General features: G+C 56.1%; 1 protein-coding gene across 11 annotated transcripts in view; it reads right to left on the reverse strand.

The window, feature by feature from the left end:
• Positions 1-12,744, reverse strand: part of PIK3R5 (phosphoinositide-3-kinase regulatory subunit 5) — an 87,568-nt gene that overhangs the window by 14,315 nt on the left and 60,509 nt on the right. For 9 of the 11 annotated variants that reach the window (XM_061391026.1, XM_061391023.1, XM_061391017.1 and 6 more), the window contains 11 exons: positions 7,751-7,820; positions 5,029-5,203; positions 4,277-4,430; positions 3,561-3,644; positions 2,572-3,313; positions 2,292-2,445; positions 1,839-1,964; positions 1,265-1,393; positions 1,046-1,139; positions 798-874; positions 195-288 (listed from right to left, as the gene is read on the reverse strand). In XM_061391026.1, coding sequence (XP_061247010.1) covers positions 195-288; positions 798-874; positions 1,046-1,139; positions 1,265-1,393; positions 1,839-1,964; positions 2,292-2,445; positions 2,572-3,313; positions 3,561-3,644; positions 4,277-4,430; positions 5,029-5,203; positions 7,751-7,820 — 1,899 coding nt within the window. The remainder of the gene's footprint in view (positions 1-194; positions 289-797; positions 875-1,045; positions 1,140-1,264; positions 1,394-1,838; positions 1,965-2,291; positions 2,446-2,571; positions 3,314-3,560; positions 3,645-4,276; positions 4,431-5,028; positions 5,204-7,750; positions 7,821-12,744) is intronic. The other 2 variants (XM_061391018.1, XM_061391025.1) reach the window with 1 other exon arrangement.

Genomic DNA, 12,744 nt, shown 5'->3' on the forward strand with positions numbered 1-12,744 from the left:
CTGCCCCACCTCCACCTCCCTGTCCCCCACCTCCACCTCCCTGTCCCCCACCTCCACCTCCCTGTCCCCTACCCCACCGCCCGGTCCCCCACCTCCACTTCCCTGTCTTACCTCCCTGTCCTCATCCCTACCCTACCCCTGCCCCACCCCACCTCCCGCTCCTCCTACCCGCACCCCCACCCCCACCCCCTCACCTAACTCCTCCTGCTGCCGGCAGGCCTTGCTGAGGTTGACGGAGGTGCAGACCTTCTCCATGGTGCTCCAGCGACTGCGTCCACTGATGGCCCCCTGGGAAGGGAGCAGAGCCACACTGTCTGAGCCCCAGGCCCCCGGTGCCTGGTGCCTTCAGCTCCAGACCCACCAGCCACAGGGTGCCACCCGCCACCAGCACACCCAGGCAGCTCTCTCTCCTTCACTCGTCAGCCAGCTTCTTCACCAAGAGCCCCCCGACCCCTATAAAGACCTTGCGGACCCCAGGAGGAGCTGCCAGGTCACCGGTTTGGTCCAGGGCCAGCCAGGTAACCGGGTGGAACTCTGCTCCATCCTCACCCCCAGCCCGGAATCCGGGTCCCCGAGCACCCTGAGGAGGGGGACCCCCGGAGGGAGGGCAGCTTTGGAGGCGGAGGGAGAGGGCAAGGTCCACTGCCTCTGCTTCCCCGCTCTCTCAGCATCCTGGAGAGCCCTGGCAGCCAGCCGCGGCCTTCCAGCTTACAGACTGGGCCCAGTACACAGCAGGCTGGCTCTGGGGAGGCGGCATGGGGAGCAGACCCGGAGGGGCAGGCCAGCAGCAGGCTCACCTTGCTGTAGATAATCTGTAGTGTTAGCGGGACGGCCTCCCGGTCACCGTCGATGCCCAGCCGCTTGCTGCCAGGACCTGTGCACACAGACAGACCCTCTGCTCCTCTCCCTTCCAGGCCCTCACAGACCCGGGGCCCTGGCTCCCCGCCCCTTTCTTGTCCCTCCTGCTTCACTACCCCATAACCCCTCCTCCCCAGAGGCCCCCTGGATCCTGGCCCACCTCCACAGGAACTCAGGTAGGACCCACCTGAAGCCTTGATGGCACGCGTGGCAGCAGAGTGACCCAGCTCCAGGGAGTGGATGAAGATCTCTGTCGTCTTCTCCCCGGTGATGAAGGTCAGCTGGAGTGGGCAGGAGGGTGGGCATCAGCATGGACCTCCCAGAGTGGCTCCCAGGCACCCCCCGCACAGGGCGATGGGCGGGGGGGGACCCTTCAGCCAGTCTGGAGCGGCAGGACAGGCCTTACCTCGGTCTGATAGACCTGTAGCAGCACCGGGCGGGCAGCGAAGCGGCAGTAATAGAGCAGCATGTCGGCCAGGATGGGCAGCTGGGCAGGGGAGCCCTCCAGGGGCCGGGACTCCGCCTTCAGAGACTGCTGGGGGTGGGGGGAGCCCCGCAATGGAGAGAGAAGGGGGAGGATGAGAGGACGACACACAAAGGAGACACATCCAGAGGCAGGCAGGTCCAGGGAGGGGGCGGTGAGATGGAAACAGAAGGGCTGGGGAGGGGCCCATGGCCGCCTCTGTCCCTCCTCTCCAGCCTCCAAGCTGCGGGTCGAGGAGTGGGGCTGAGGCCTAAGACGCCTGGGTCCTTCCAGGGCCCCTCCTTCCCTCCCAGCATAGAGACCCCTCCCTGGGCCTTGGAGCCCCAGGTTCAGCTCAGCCCTGCTTCCACCCAGCCTCCCTGCTCCATCACGAGTGAGCCCTGGCCCTCCAGAGGGGCCTCCAGCTGGACCCCCTAAACTAGGGCCTTCAAAGCAAGACTGGGTGACTGCAGCCAGGCGCCCCCCAGCCCCTGCACCCCGGAAAGGGGCGGCTCACCTGGCACAGGACTTCGGGGGGCAGGTGCATGAGGCCCAGCACGTTGCGCTCATACCAGGGGTCGAGCATGCCGAGGTAGTGGGAAATGTCGTTGGTGCTCTCCCCCCAGGGGGCCGCGCCCAGCTCCTGGAGAGGGGGCGACAGTCATACCCGGCACCCTGGCCCTGCCACCCTCGCTGCGGGCCCTGCACGGCACCCGCTGTCCCATCCCGAGCTTCTCCCTTGCCCTTAGAGAGGTCTAACGACCCTCAGTTCATGTCCCCCGCTCCCCAGCTCCATCACCACATGCAGGGCAGGGAGCATACCCAGGAGCCAGGCCCACCCAGGAGGACGTGCCTCATAAACAGGGGTAGCTGCTGCTCCTGACTTCCGACCAGACCCCCTCCAGGGATCTGGGACCTGCTCATGTCTCCTTGCTTTGCTACCCTGCTTGGCCCAGGGCTGGGGACCTACCGCAGGGCTGGGGTGCCTTGGGGAGTCTGCGGGGAGTGGGGACGTCTGGCATGGAGAAGCTGGGCTGGTACAGCCACCAGTCCGCTTCACGGGCACGTAGAAGAACTGGAGCTTGAAGAACCGCGTGAGGAGCGGATGGTTGCTCTCCAGCCGCCTGCGGAGAAGAAGATGATGAGAAGGGAGCCCCTGGGCCCCTGGGGGACCCCAGTCCTCGAGCCCAGATGCTGCCAGCATCTGGGCTTCAGCCCAGGGCAGATGGAGGCCCAGCTCCAGCTCTCACCGCAGTTTGCTGTACGCCCGGGCCACCTTCCCCGAGATCCGATCGGAGCCGAAGACCACGACTCGCAGTGTGGAGGCCTTGGGGTCCTCATCCCCGCTCAGGAAGGGGCGGCGGCGCTGGTGGCGGGAGGCGGGGGCCAGGAGCCAGCCGGGCAGCGGGGGGCTGAGTTTTGCCTGGGGCAGGGAGCGTGAGCGCTGGGCTCGGGAGGCAGGCCGCGGGCCATCCAGGGGGCTGACAGGGCTGCAGAGGCTGCCGGCCCGCCGCAGGGGCAGGGCGCCCTCTGGGCCGCCCTCCAGGGCCCGGGAGTCCCTTCGCAGCATGAGCTGGCTGGTGCTCTTGAAGAGTTTATAGATCCTGTTGAACTTCTGCCCGGACCTGCGATGGCCCCGGCGTTCCTGGGTGCCAGGCCTCTTGGGCCTCTCGAAGGAGCTCTCCTCACTGTCCTCCACGTAGCCACTGTCCATGCCATCAGACAGGCCCGACACGAAGGAGGTCAGCAGCTGGCCGTGGAGGGTGGGTCCTGAGGCCTGGGACAAGGCAAGGGACAGAGTGGAGTCGCGGGAAGCCGTGGAACTGGTGGAGAGTAGAGAGTCCCTCTCGGCACAGTGCCTGTCGCTGTCCAAATCCTCCTCCTCCTCCTCCTCGTACTCGTCCTCGTCCTCCCCGTCCTCATCCTCGTCGTCCCCCAGGATGCCCGGTTGGAGCAGCTCCTGTTCCTTCAGCAGGATTTCCTGCAGGATGTCTGCCGGGAGCAACGGGGGGACACTGTCTGAGTGTCAGGCCCTGGGACCCCTCCTGTACAACCCTGGGCAGGGTGACAGACTCAGACAGAACGACACTGTGGGGGAGAGGGCAGGGAGCCAGCCCCGGACTCAGAGCCTGCCCTCTGCTCTGCTCAGAGCCTGCTCAGCTGGGAGGCCCACTGCAGAGGAAAAGAGCCCTGGACGTTTTGGGGGTGGGCACCGGGGGGAGCCCAGTGGGCCGCTCACCGAAGCTGTCCTGGTTCCAGCTGTAGGTGTAGCACCTGGCCACGGGCATGGGGATGGTGCGCAGCTTGCCGGGTTTGGTGGTGTCTGGAGGAGCCGGGGAGGGAGGGGCAGGAGGTGAGGGCTGGGCCGGCGCCTTGAAACAGGCCAGCCCAGACCCCTCTTTGTCTTGGAGGAGAGACCAGAGCGGGGAGAGGGACCAACAGCCAGGTGGGCTGAGTCTGAGTTGGAAGCTGAGATGCCTGACTTGCAGTCAGGGGGCTTTTCTCAAGCCCACCAGGTAGAAGCCACGCCCTTCTGTGAGCTGTGGGACTGTGGCCAAGTCTCAGGCTCTGAACCTCTGGTTCAAACAGGAAAATGAGGGCACCAGCTCACCAGAAGTCCCTTCTTCTGTAACAAACTTTCCCCAGAAACGCTGGGGCAAGGTAAGCCATGTGACAAAGGGGGCTCAGAGGGGTACGTGCAGCTTCTGTATTGTCTTCAAATGCAGCCCAGTGCCCTCGATCAGTCCTCCCTTTTCCATCTCCCACTACCACCCCTGTGGCAATCTGCAGCCGAACCCTAACCCTGCAGAGGGAAACCATGCCCTCAGGATGGCAGAGCAGGAGGTGTTGGAGAATCTGGGTCTCTGAATGATTATACGGAGCAGGCCCAGCCGGGCTGCTTGCCTGGGCAGCTGTGGAGCCATGGGGGGATGGGGCTTATCCCCAGAACCTCACCTAGGACACCAGGGAAGCCGGCTTTCTCTCCCACCGCCTGCAGCTTGGTCCTGAGCCACTGGCGGGCCTCGGCAGCATCCCCGATGCCGGATGCCAGTTCCTGGGCCTCCGCCGTCTCCGTGAAGATGTCCTCAAGCTCGGCCAGGGTCTTGGACTGAAAGCCGGGGTAGGGGTAGGGTAGGCAGGATTGCCCGTGAACCTCGGCCTGGCTGCCCAACTTCTCAAACTCCCAGTGACCCGTCTCTCCCTGGCCTCGTTGCCCGCCTCCACCCATGACTGACCACCAAGCCAGGGCCCCCTCAGCCCCCTTCTCCAGAAATGGTCAGAAAGAGAGGCCCAGAGCCTTGAAGAGCTGGGGCGGGGTGGAGGAAATGTCAGTGCTCAGAGAGGGGGAGCCAAACAGCCGGAAGGTCCCAGAGCTCAGCCTAGACACCAGGGTGCCAGCTTCAGTGTAAAGTTCATGCCTGTGCCACCCAGCCCACGCCACCCTCAGAGGCTGCGTTCAGTCCCTCAGTCCCGGTTCCATCCACCCGGGTTAGGAACCAGCAGAACAGAGACCTCTCAATGAGGTCAGTGCTCTAGCGACCTCACTCGGGGTGAGGGGGGCCAGTGTACCCGGGCGGGCTCCAAAAGGGAGCAGTGAGAACCTCTGTCGGGAGGGGGCGCTGCTGAGCCCAGGGCGGACTCTGCCTTTGTAGAGAGACTCTCTGCCGGGAGGGGGCGCTGCTGAGCCCAGGGCCTCAGGCACATACCTGCAGCCTGCAGTGCAAACCCGGCAGGTCGCAGTGGGGCCCAAAGGTGGCCTGGAAGGCGTGCAGGAGCAGGGTGGTGTAGGTGCTGTGCGGCGAAGGCCCGGGCGTGCTCAGCTGGTTGGCCACGGCGAGGAACTCGGCCTGCACCTCCACCGGGTTCAGCAAGAGCACAGTGCTGGGGACAGAGGACCGGCCATGGGCACTGGGGGACAGGGGTGGGGCCGCCACAGAGCCCACTCGGGCTGGGGTCAGCCCCTCTGACACCCAGGCCTTCTCACAGCCCAGGCGGGACCTGAGGCAGGGGAGAGCCGGTGGCTTGGGGGTCCCAGTTCCAACGGGAAACCTTACCACCTACTTTTGACCAGTTTTCAGCTGGGCTTTACAAAGACCTTTTAAAAACTGAACTTCGTTTCCACAGATAAATTCTACCTTCATTTTTTTTTAAATAAAAAATTTTTCCTATAAGACATCTGAACAGATACAAAATGACACAATAAAGGATTGTATTTTAGGGGAGGTGACTGGAGGCCAGGTGATCATTTTGGGGAAGGGGCAGCAAGGCAACCACATGCTGTGAGATGTGGCCTGAAGTTTCAGCCTGTGCACTCCTCAAGTCAAGGATTGGGTGTGAGGTGGCTTCTGCCAGGAGGAAGGGGAACAAGTCAGGGCTGCATCTGACTCCTCTTCTGGCAGAGGGTGCCCTTTCTTTCTTTTTAAAAATATTTATTTATTTGGCTCCATGTGGGATCTAGTTCCCTGACTAGGGATTGAACCTGGGCCCCTGCACTGGGAGCTCAGAGTCTCAGCCACTGCACCACCAAAGTCATCATGAAGGCCAGCACTGGGCTGGGGGAGGAAGCATGCATCCTGTCACTAACCCCCACCTCCCTTCCCCTGGACTCTTTTTTTTTTTTTGAGTGAAAGCACTCAGAAAGCAGGTATATTGAGAAAGATACACATCCCACCAGCAGAATGTGGTCCATCTCAGGAGGTGAGATTGGCCCCTAGGTTCCCTCCTGATGCCAGTGTTTAAATGTCTGCATTATGGACATTTCGAACATACCCAAATATTAAGAGAATCATGAGCCTCAAGGATCAATCACTCAGTTAACACATGACTGTTTGAACTTCACCCACGACAACCCCCAATCACTGCGTTTTCTCTAAAGTACTCCACTTCAGTATTCTTGCGTGGAAAAATCCCATAGGTAGAGGAGCCTGGCAGGCTACAGTCCACAGTATCACAAAGAGTCGGACACGACTGAAGGACTGAGCACACATCAGCCATAGCAGTGTTATTCCTGTGAAGGCTGTTAGTGTGAACTGCTCACGCCTGTTCCCTCACAAGTCCTGCAGCGTTTAAACACAGCACAAAGAAGCACCAGGCAGGTGGCCTTCCTGCCAGTGTCTGTGGACGACTGTCCCAGAGCCGGCCCAGGGGTCAGAACTCAGGGACGGGATGGGGCTGTGTCAGATTCCCCAGGGTTTAAGGAGAAACTCATTTTGATTTCTCTATTTGTAAGAAAAAGGGATCAGGCTCAAGTAAGTAGTCCCCCACTGAGCCATCCTCCTTTACTGACTGCTGGATGATCCCCTCATGGACATGCATTAAGCACCACTGTATACAGGACTGTGCCAGCCACCCCAAGGCCTCACCACTTGCACCTCCTCTGCACGCTTGTTAACCAAAGTGAGACGGACTCGGCTGTGAGCTCTTTCTACGAACCTCTCTCTGTGCCTCAGTTCCTGGATCTAAAGCATACCTCTCTCACAGGCTTACTTAACAGGAGGACTGGATGATGGAGGGACGCCTGCAGCACTACCTGGGGTTCAGGAAGCACCTTGAAGCTGTTGGTGATTATCCATCATCCACCTGCCTCAGCCCTGCTGGCGGAATTCTGCTTGCTTATTAACCAACCTTTCTTTACAAGACATTTTTTCTGCCCTTTCTATCTCTCTCAAAATCTACCACTTGCTTTTCTGTTTGTTTTTACCAAGAAGGAACTCAAATAATATCTGCTCAGTGAATGTGCCGTGAACCCCTGGGACTGAGGATGGGAAGGGGCTGGGGCGACTGGAATTTCTGAGCCAGTGGAGGCTGGGGTTTCCAGGCACCCATGTGTTTGGAGGCTTGCTGGAGGGCCCTCAGAATAGAGGCTTCCTCTCAAATGCTTTTCCAGCTGCAGGCCATGGGTAATGAAATCGGCTCAGGGAGTCCTAACCAGAACTGCCTTTGAAATCAAAGTGAACTAGAACATGCTTGGGAGAAGGTGACTTTTCTTCCCTAAAACTTGTCTCAGCTCTCTGTGTGTGTGTATCAGGTTTTCATATAAAACACATTTTTAAATTATAGGTCCTGGTCAGGTAAGTTTAGAAAATGCCATTTTACTGACAGGCAGAAAGACATTATGCAAAGAGCCTGGGCTTCTGAGTAAGACTGAGGCTCAAATCCTGGCTCAGACTTTTACTAGCGGTGTGACCTTGGGGAGGTTGCTTGCCCTCTCTGACCTTTGGCTTCCTCATCTGTAAAGTAGGGGTAAAGAAAGGTAATGTGTGCTTCTTCAGCATAATCAAAGCAGGTAATTTTTGTTTTCTGTTTTATATCTCAGACCCATTTAGGAATCTGATGAAAGACCCTTAGCCCAGAAAAATGAGCCAGTGCACAAAACATCACACCCACCTGCCCCCTCTCCACCATTCTTTACTCCCCAAGAGCACTTACACAGTGGAGCTGCGGTGACTCCTAGTGGACAGGCCCTGCTCGGCCCTCACCAGTCGCTGGTAGGAGATTCCTGTGGCCAAAATACCCAAAACAGCAGTTCATGAATTTACCTGTTCCTTCGGCAGTCATGGCCCTGCTCCTTGGAGGTGCCAGCACTGGGAGTTCCCAGATGAAGGTCAGAACACCAGGAAGATTAGACCCCTGGCCTCCAGGGCCTTTAACAGTCTGACTCCCAGTCCCCTCTGTGGCCCCACCCAACCCACAAAGCTTCACTCTTTAGAGACTGAGGGGTAGGGCACCCAGGGAGGAGACTAGGGACCCCGAAGTGGCCTCCTGCTGTCCACCTGGTACTGATTCTGTCACCTCTCCAGGTTCCGGTGTCCTCCTGCAGCCCAGCCTTAGCCCCAACCAGCCCCCCAGCCTTCCCCTCAGCATCCCGGCCCTGCCTCAGGGGACCCTCAGTATTCCGCGGTCCTGCCTGGCGTTGTCCTCTTCTACGGCTGAGTCTCTGCACCACGGATCCCATCCCAGCCTTCCTTTATGGCATCATCCATCTCCCTTGATTCAAAGATGCTGAGAAGAAACGAGCCAAGGTTTCCCTTTTTCCCTGAAACTTAGTTCTGTAGCTGGAAAGCAGGTACTCGGTGCTGTGTCAACCAGTGAGGAGACTCCACGACACCTGGTTCTTCTCACCGAGGGGGCTGGGATTTGGTGGTGGAGGGTGGGGGCAGGCAGTCCCCCTCATTAGGGTTTGGACATCCTCATAGGGACCCTGCTGGGCGTGGACTGGGTGAGAGTTTGGAGCAGAAGGCAGTCTCCTGGGGGAGTCAAAGCCACGACTGGGGTTAGAGATGGCTGTAAGCAGAGGGCTGTGACTTTTGTTTAGTAAGCGGTCAAACATTTCCAATTTGTGCTATTCCAACTTCAGACCTGATTTCTTTGATTTCGGTGCCTTTTGTTTGATGTGTCTTTTATGTAACTGTCACATGTTTAGATGTTAATGTTATGTCTACTTCGACAGGCAAGTCCCTGAAACAGAGGTGATGACGATCAGGATTCAGGACGCCACCTAGTGGCCACCTACAGACATGACGGAGAAAAGTCCCCTCTTTGCCCCTTCAACCACAACAATGTCCCTGGCCATCCCAGGTTTCCCTGCCCCCCAATCTCCCAGACTCCAAAACACACAGACATCAAAGTCTTCTCTTGATCTGTCCACACTTCTCTTTTAAATACCATGTATTGTTCTTAACAGGTAACCCACACCCCATTGATCTGTCATGCCACACCCCCGCTGCCCTGTTCTGCCCCTGTAGACTCAGGCCAGGCTGGGGCCACAGTCCAGGAGGTACTGTGGGCCACTTTATCCTTGAAGCCTGCTGTTCTCTTTAGTCTACAAGACAAGGAGCATTCTCTAACATCCTGTTTCTCCACCTGCTCATCTTAGGGGCTTTCCTGGTGGCTCATTGGTAAAGAATCTGCCTTCCAATGCCTGCCAAAGAAGGAGACATGGGTTCAATCCTTGAGTCAGGAAGATCCCCTGGAGAAGGAAATGGCAACACACTCCAGTATTCTTGCCTGGCAAATCCCACGGACAGAGAAACCTGGCGGGTTACAGTCCATGGGGTTGCAAAAAGTCGGACACAACTTAGTGAGTAAACAACAAACAATCACATTTGGGAATTATGGCATCATTAGCTGGGAGCTACTGTTGGTTGATGATGTTCTATTAGTGGGTGCTGTTTCCAGAGTGATTGGCAGGTGCTGAAGAGCCCAGATTCCAACAGCATCAGCTGAAACTCTCTACCCCTCCCCCAAAGACACCCAGCAAATCCCCCTTCCTTGGCTTCTCTTGATAATGAACCTCCACTTATCGGGAAGCCTCGTGGCGATGGGTGCTTCTCCTCTTTGACCTTTACCCGTCTTCCCTGGGCACCTCAGCAGACACGAACAACTTTCTGAAACAGACTTATTTAGACCAAGACTGGCTCAAGGGCTGAACAAAAAAAACCCACCTAGGTGGTTCTGTGTCTGGTCTTAATGTAGGAAATCAAAAGGGCCCCCCCATACGGGCAAGGGATGTGTCCTGGTGAGTGGTGGGCAGCCACTGTGGGCGGCCACGGTGAAGTGCAAATGCCTTGTCTAGGCACAGGACTGCCCTCATAACTGAGCTTTGTTTACCCAACTGAGCTTCCCTTCTTTTTATTTTTTTAAAATTTATTTATTTATGATTGAAGTATAGTTGATTTACCACACTAAGTTACTTTTAAGTGTACAACAAAGTGGTTCAGTTTTATATATATATATATTTTCCAGGTTTTTTCCATTATAGGTTATTACAAGATATTGAATATGGTCCCCTGTGCTACACAGTAGGTCCTTGCTGTTTATCTGGTTTATATATAGTGGTGTGTAACTGTTAATCCCAAACTCCTAAATTATCCCTCCACCATCCCTTTCCCTTTTCTAAAGTGATGACTGGAAATGGCCATTCTGCACAGGACAGCTGACAAAGAAGCCAGAAGATGAGTGACAGTCACTGCTGGTGTCACCAACCAGAAACTGGCACCACGCTAATGACATTCTTCTGGAACATCCATGCTTAGGACACGACGTGGTGCCTGGTCATCGTGAGGCAGAGTCCCCAGGGCTAACACGAGGCAGGGGAGGCTCAGCCTTAGCTGCACGGCTGTCCCAGGAGATGATCTTGGCTTCCTCCTCCTGACCCACATTGTACCCTGACACGAACGCTCCTGGCTACTGGCTTCCTCTTATGCTTTCCTTCCTTCTGGGGTCCCCTGGACAGCAGCCACGGAACTCTCTCTCTCTCTCTCACACACACACACACATGTCCTTTATCCATTCATCTGTTGATGGGCACTTAGGTTCCTTCCGTGTCTTGGCTACTGTAAACACAGCTGCGATGAACACAGTCCTACTTTTGATCAGGAGGCTCAGAGAGCTTCTGTAACCTGTCCAACGTCACCAGCTAATAAGTGGCAGAGCAGAGTTCTTTGTTATCCAAAAGCCCATGTTCCTGCTCTCACATTTGACTTTTAGCTAAAGCGAGAATCATCGAACTTTTCTGAGTCCTAGTTGTCTCATGCACAAATGGGAGCAATGCTGCTTTTCCCTCATACTCGGCAGGGCTGTGGTCTGGGTGATGCAATCGTGGAGGTCTGGATGCTTTGAAAACTGAGGCGTAACTCACACATATGATGCCCACTGTCGCCCATCAGGATGACAGACCAACTCTCAGCAGGCAAGTGCTGTGTTCTGCACAGCCAGGCAGGCAGAGTAAATACTCAACAAACATGCGGGCTGAACCCAAGGGGGCTGCGGTGGGTGGGACCCGGAAACACTGATGTGAGGCTTCCTGCACCCAGATGGAGGCAGTGGGCGACCCTATGGCGGGGGTGGAGTCAGGAAGAAGGGGGAGGTCCGCAGGCTTGATAACCTGCCCACTTCCTCTGCCACCCAGCCACATCAAAGTGGGATAAACTGTTTCACTCATCTCCATGGCAACTGACTCCACAAGGCTGCATGGGTGGAGGGCCCAGCTCACCAAGTCCCTGTCATCTTCTCCCTGTGACCTTGCCAGGATCCACCTACTAAGATAAGACCACCCTGAACCCTCCTGCCCCCAGCAACGGGAAATCAAAGTAGGCCAGCATTATCCTCGCAGACTGCTGAGAGGGAGACACGACTATCCTCCCATTTTACAGATGAGGAAATTGAGGCTCCTATGACGTGAAATGTCTTGCCAAAGGCCCCACAGCCCCAGGGTTGTAGGCACCCCAAGATGGTCTTGTACCAAGTACTGGTAACCACCAAGTGATGCGCCTCAGCCTCCCCTACAGAGCTCAGGGCCTGGTCTCCCCTTCCCCCTACTGCCTCCCTCAGCTGGGTTACTGCAGGTGGAGCCACTCAGCAATGAGGCAAAACTATTACCCACCTGCCTTTACCAAATTACACCAAAGCACTTCCTAACTGGACTTCCCCGGTGGCTCAGCGGTAAAGAATCCGCCTACAATGTGAGAGCCGTAGGAGACATTGGTTCACTCCCTGGGTCAGAAGATCTCCTGGAGGAGGATAGGGCAACTCACTCCAGTATTCTTGCCTAGAGAATCCTGTGGACAGAGACAGTCCATAGGGTGGCAGAGTCAGACACGACGGAAGTGAGTTAGCACAGTACAGCATAGCACTTTCTAACTAGCCTACCTAAGGGTTAAGGAGAAGAAGATAATGTGGTTGAATTTACTACTTGCTATTAATATTAATGAGGGGTCAGGTTCTATGAAATTAGAGGCTTACTTGTAGATGTGAGATGAGTGCTTTTTGTTCACTATAAAAGATAATGTCATGGAAGCAACCTAGATGTCCATCAACAGATGAATTGATACAGGAATTGTGGTATATAAATACAATGGAATATTACTGAGCTATATAAAAGAACACATTTGAGTCAGTCCCAATGAGGTGGATGAACCTAGAGCTTGGTGTACAGAGTGAAAGAAGTCAGAAAGACAAAGACAAATATTGTATATTAACGTGTGTGTATGGAATCTAGGCGATCCAACCAGTCCATCCTAAAGGAGATCAGTCCTGGGTGTTCATTGGAAGGACTGATGTTGAAGCTGAAACTCCAATACTGAAACTCCATCTGATGTGAAGAACTGACTCATTGGAAAAGACCCTGATGCTGGGAAAGATTGAGGGCAGGAGGAGAAGGGGACAGAGGATGAGATGGCTGGATGGCATCACTGACTCAAGAAACATGGGTTTGGATGGACTCCAGGAGTTGGTGATGGACAGGGAGGCCTGGCGTGCTGCGGTTCATGGGGTCGCAAAGAGTCGGACACGACTGAGCGACTGAACTGAACTGAACTGAACAGAATGGAATCTAGAAAGATGGTACTGATTGAACCTATTTGCAGGGCATCAGTGGAGATGCAGACACAGAGAACAGACTTGTGGAAATGGTGTGGGAAGAA

The sequence above is a fragment of the Bos javanicus genome, chromosome 19 (assembly GCF_032452875.1).
Source record: "Bos javanicus breed banteng chromosome 19, ARS-OSU_banteng_1.0, whole genome shotgun sequence".
Lineage (NCBI taxonomy): Eukaryota > Metazoa > Chordata > Mammalia > Artiodactyla > Bovidae > Bos > Bos javanicus.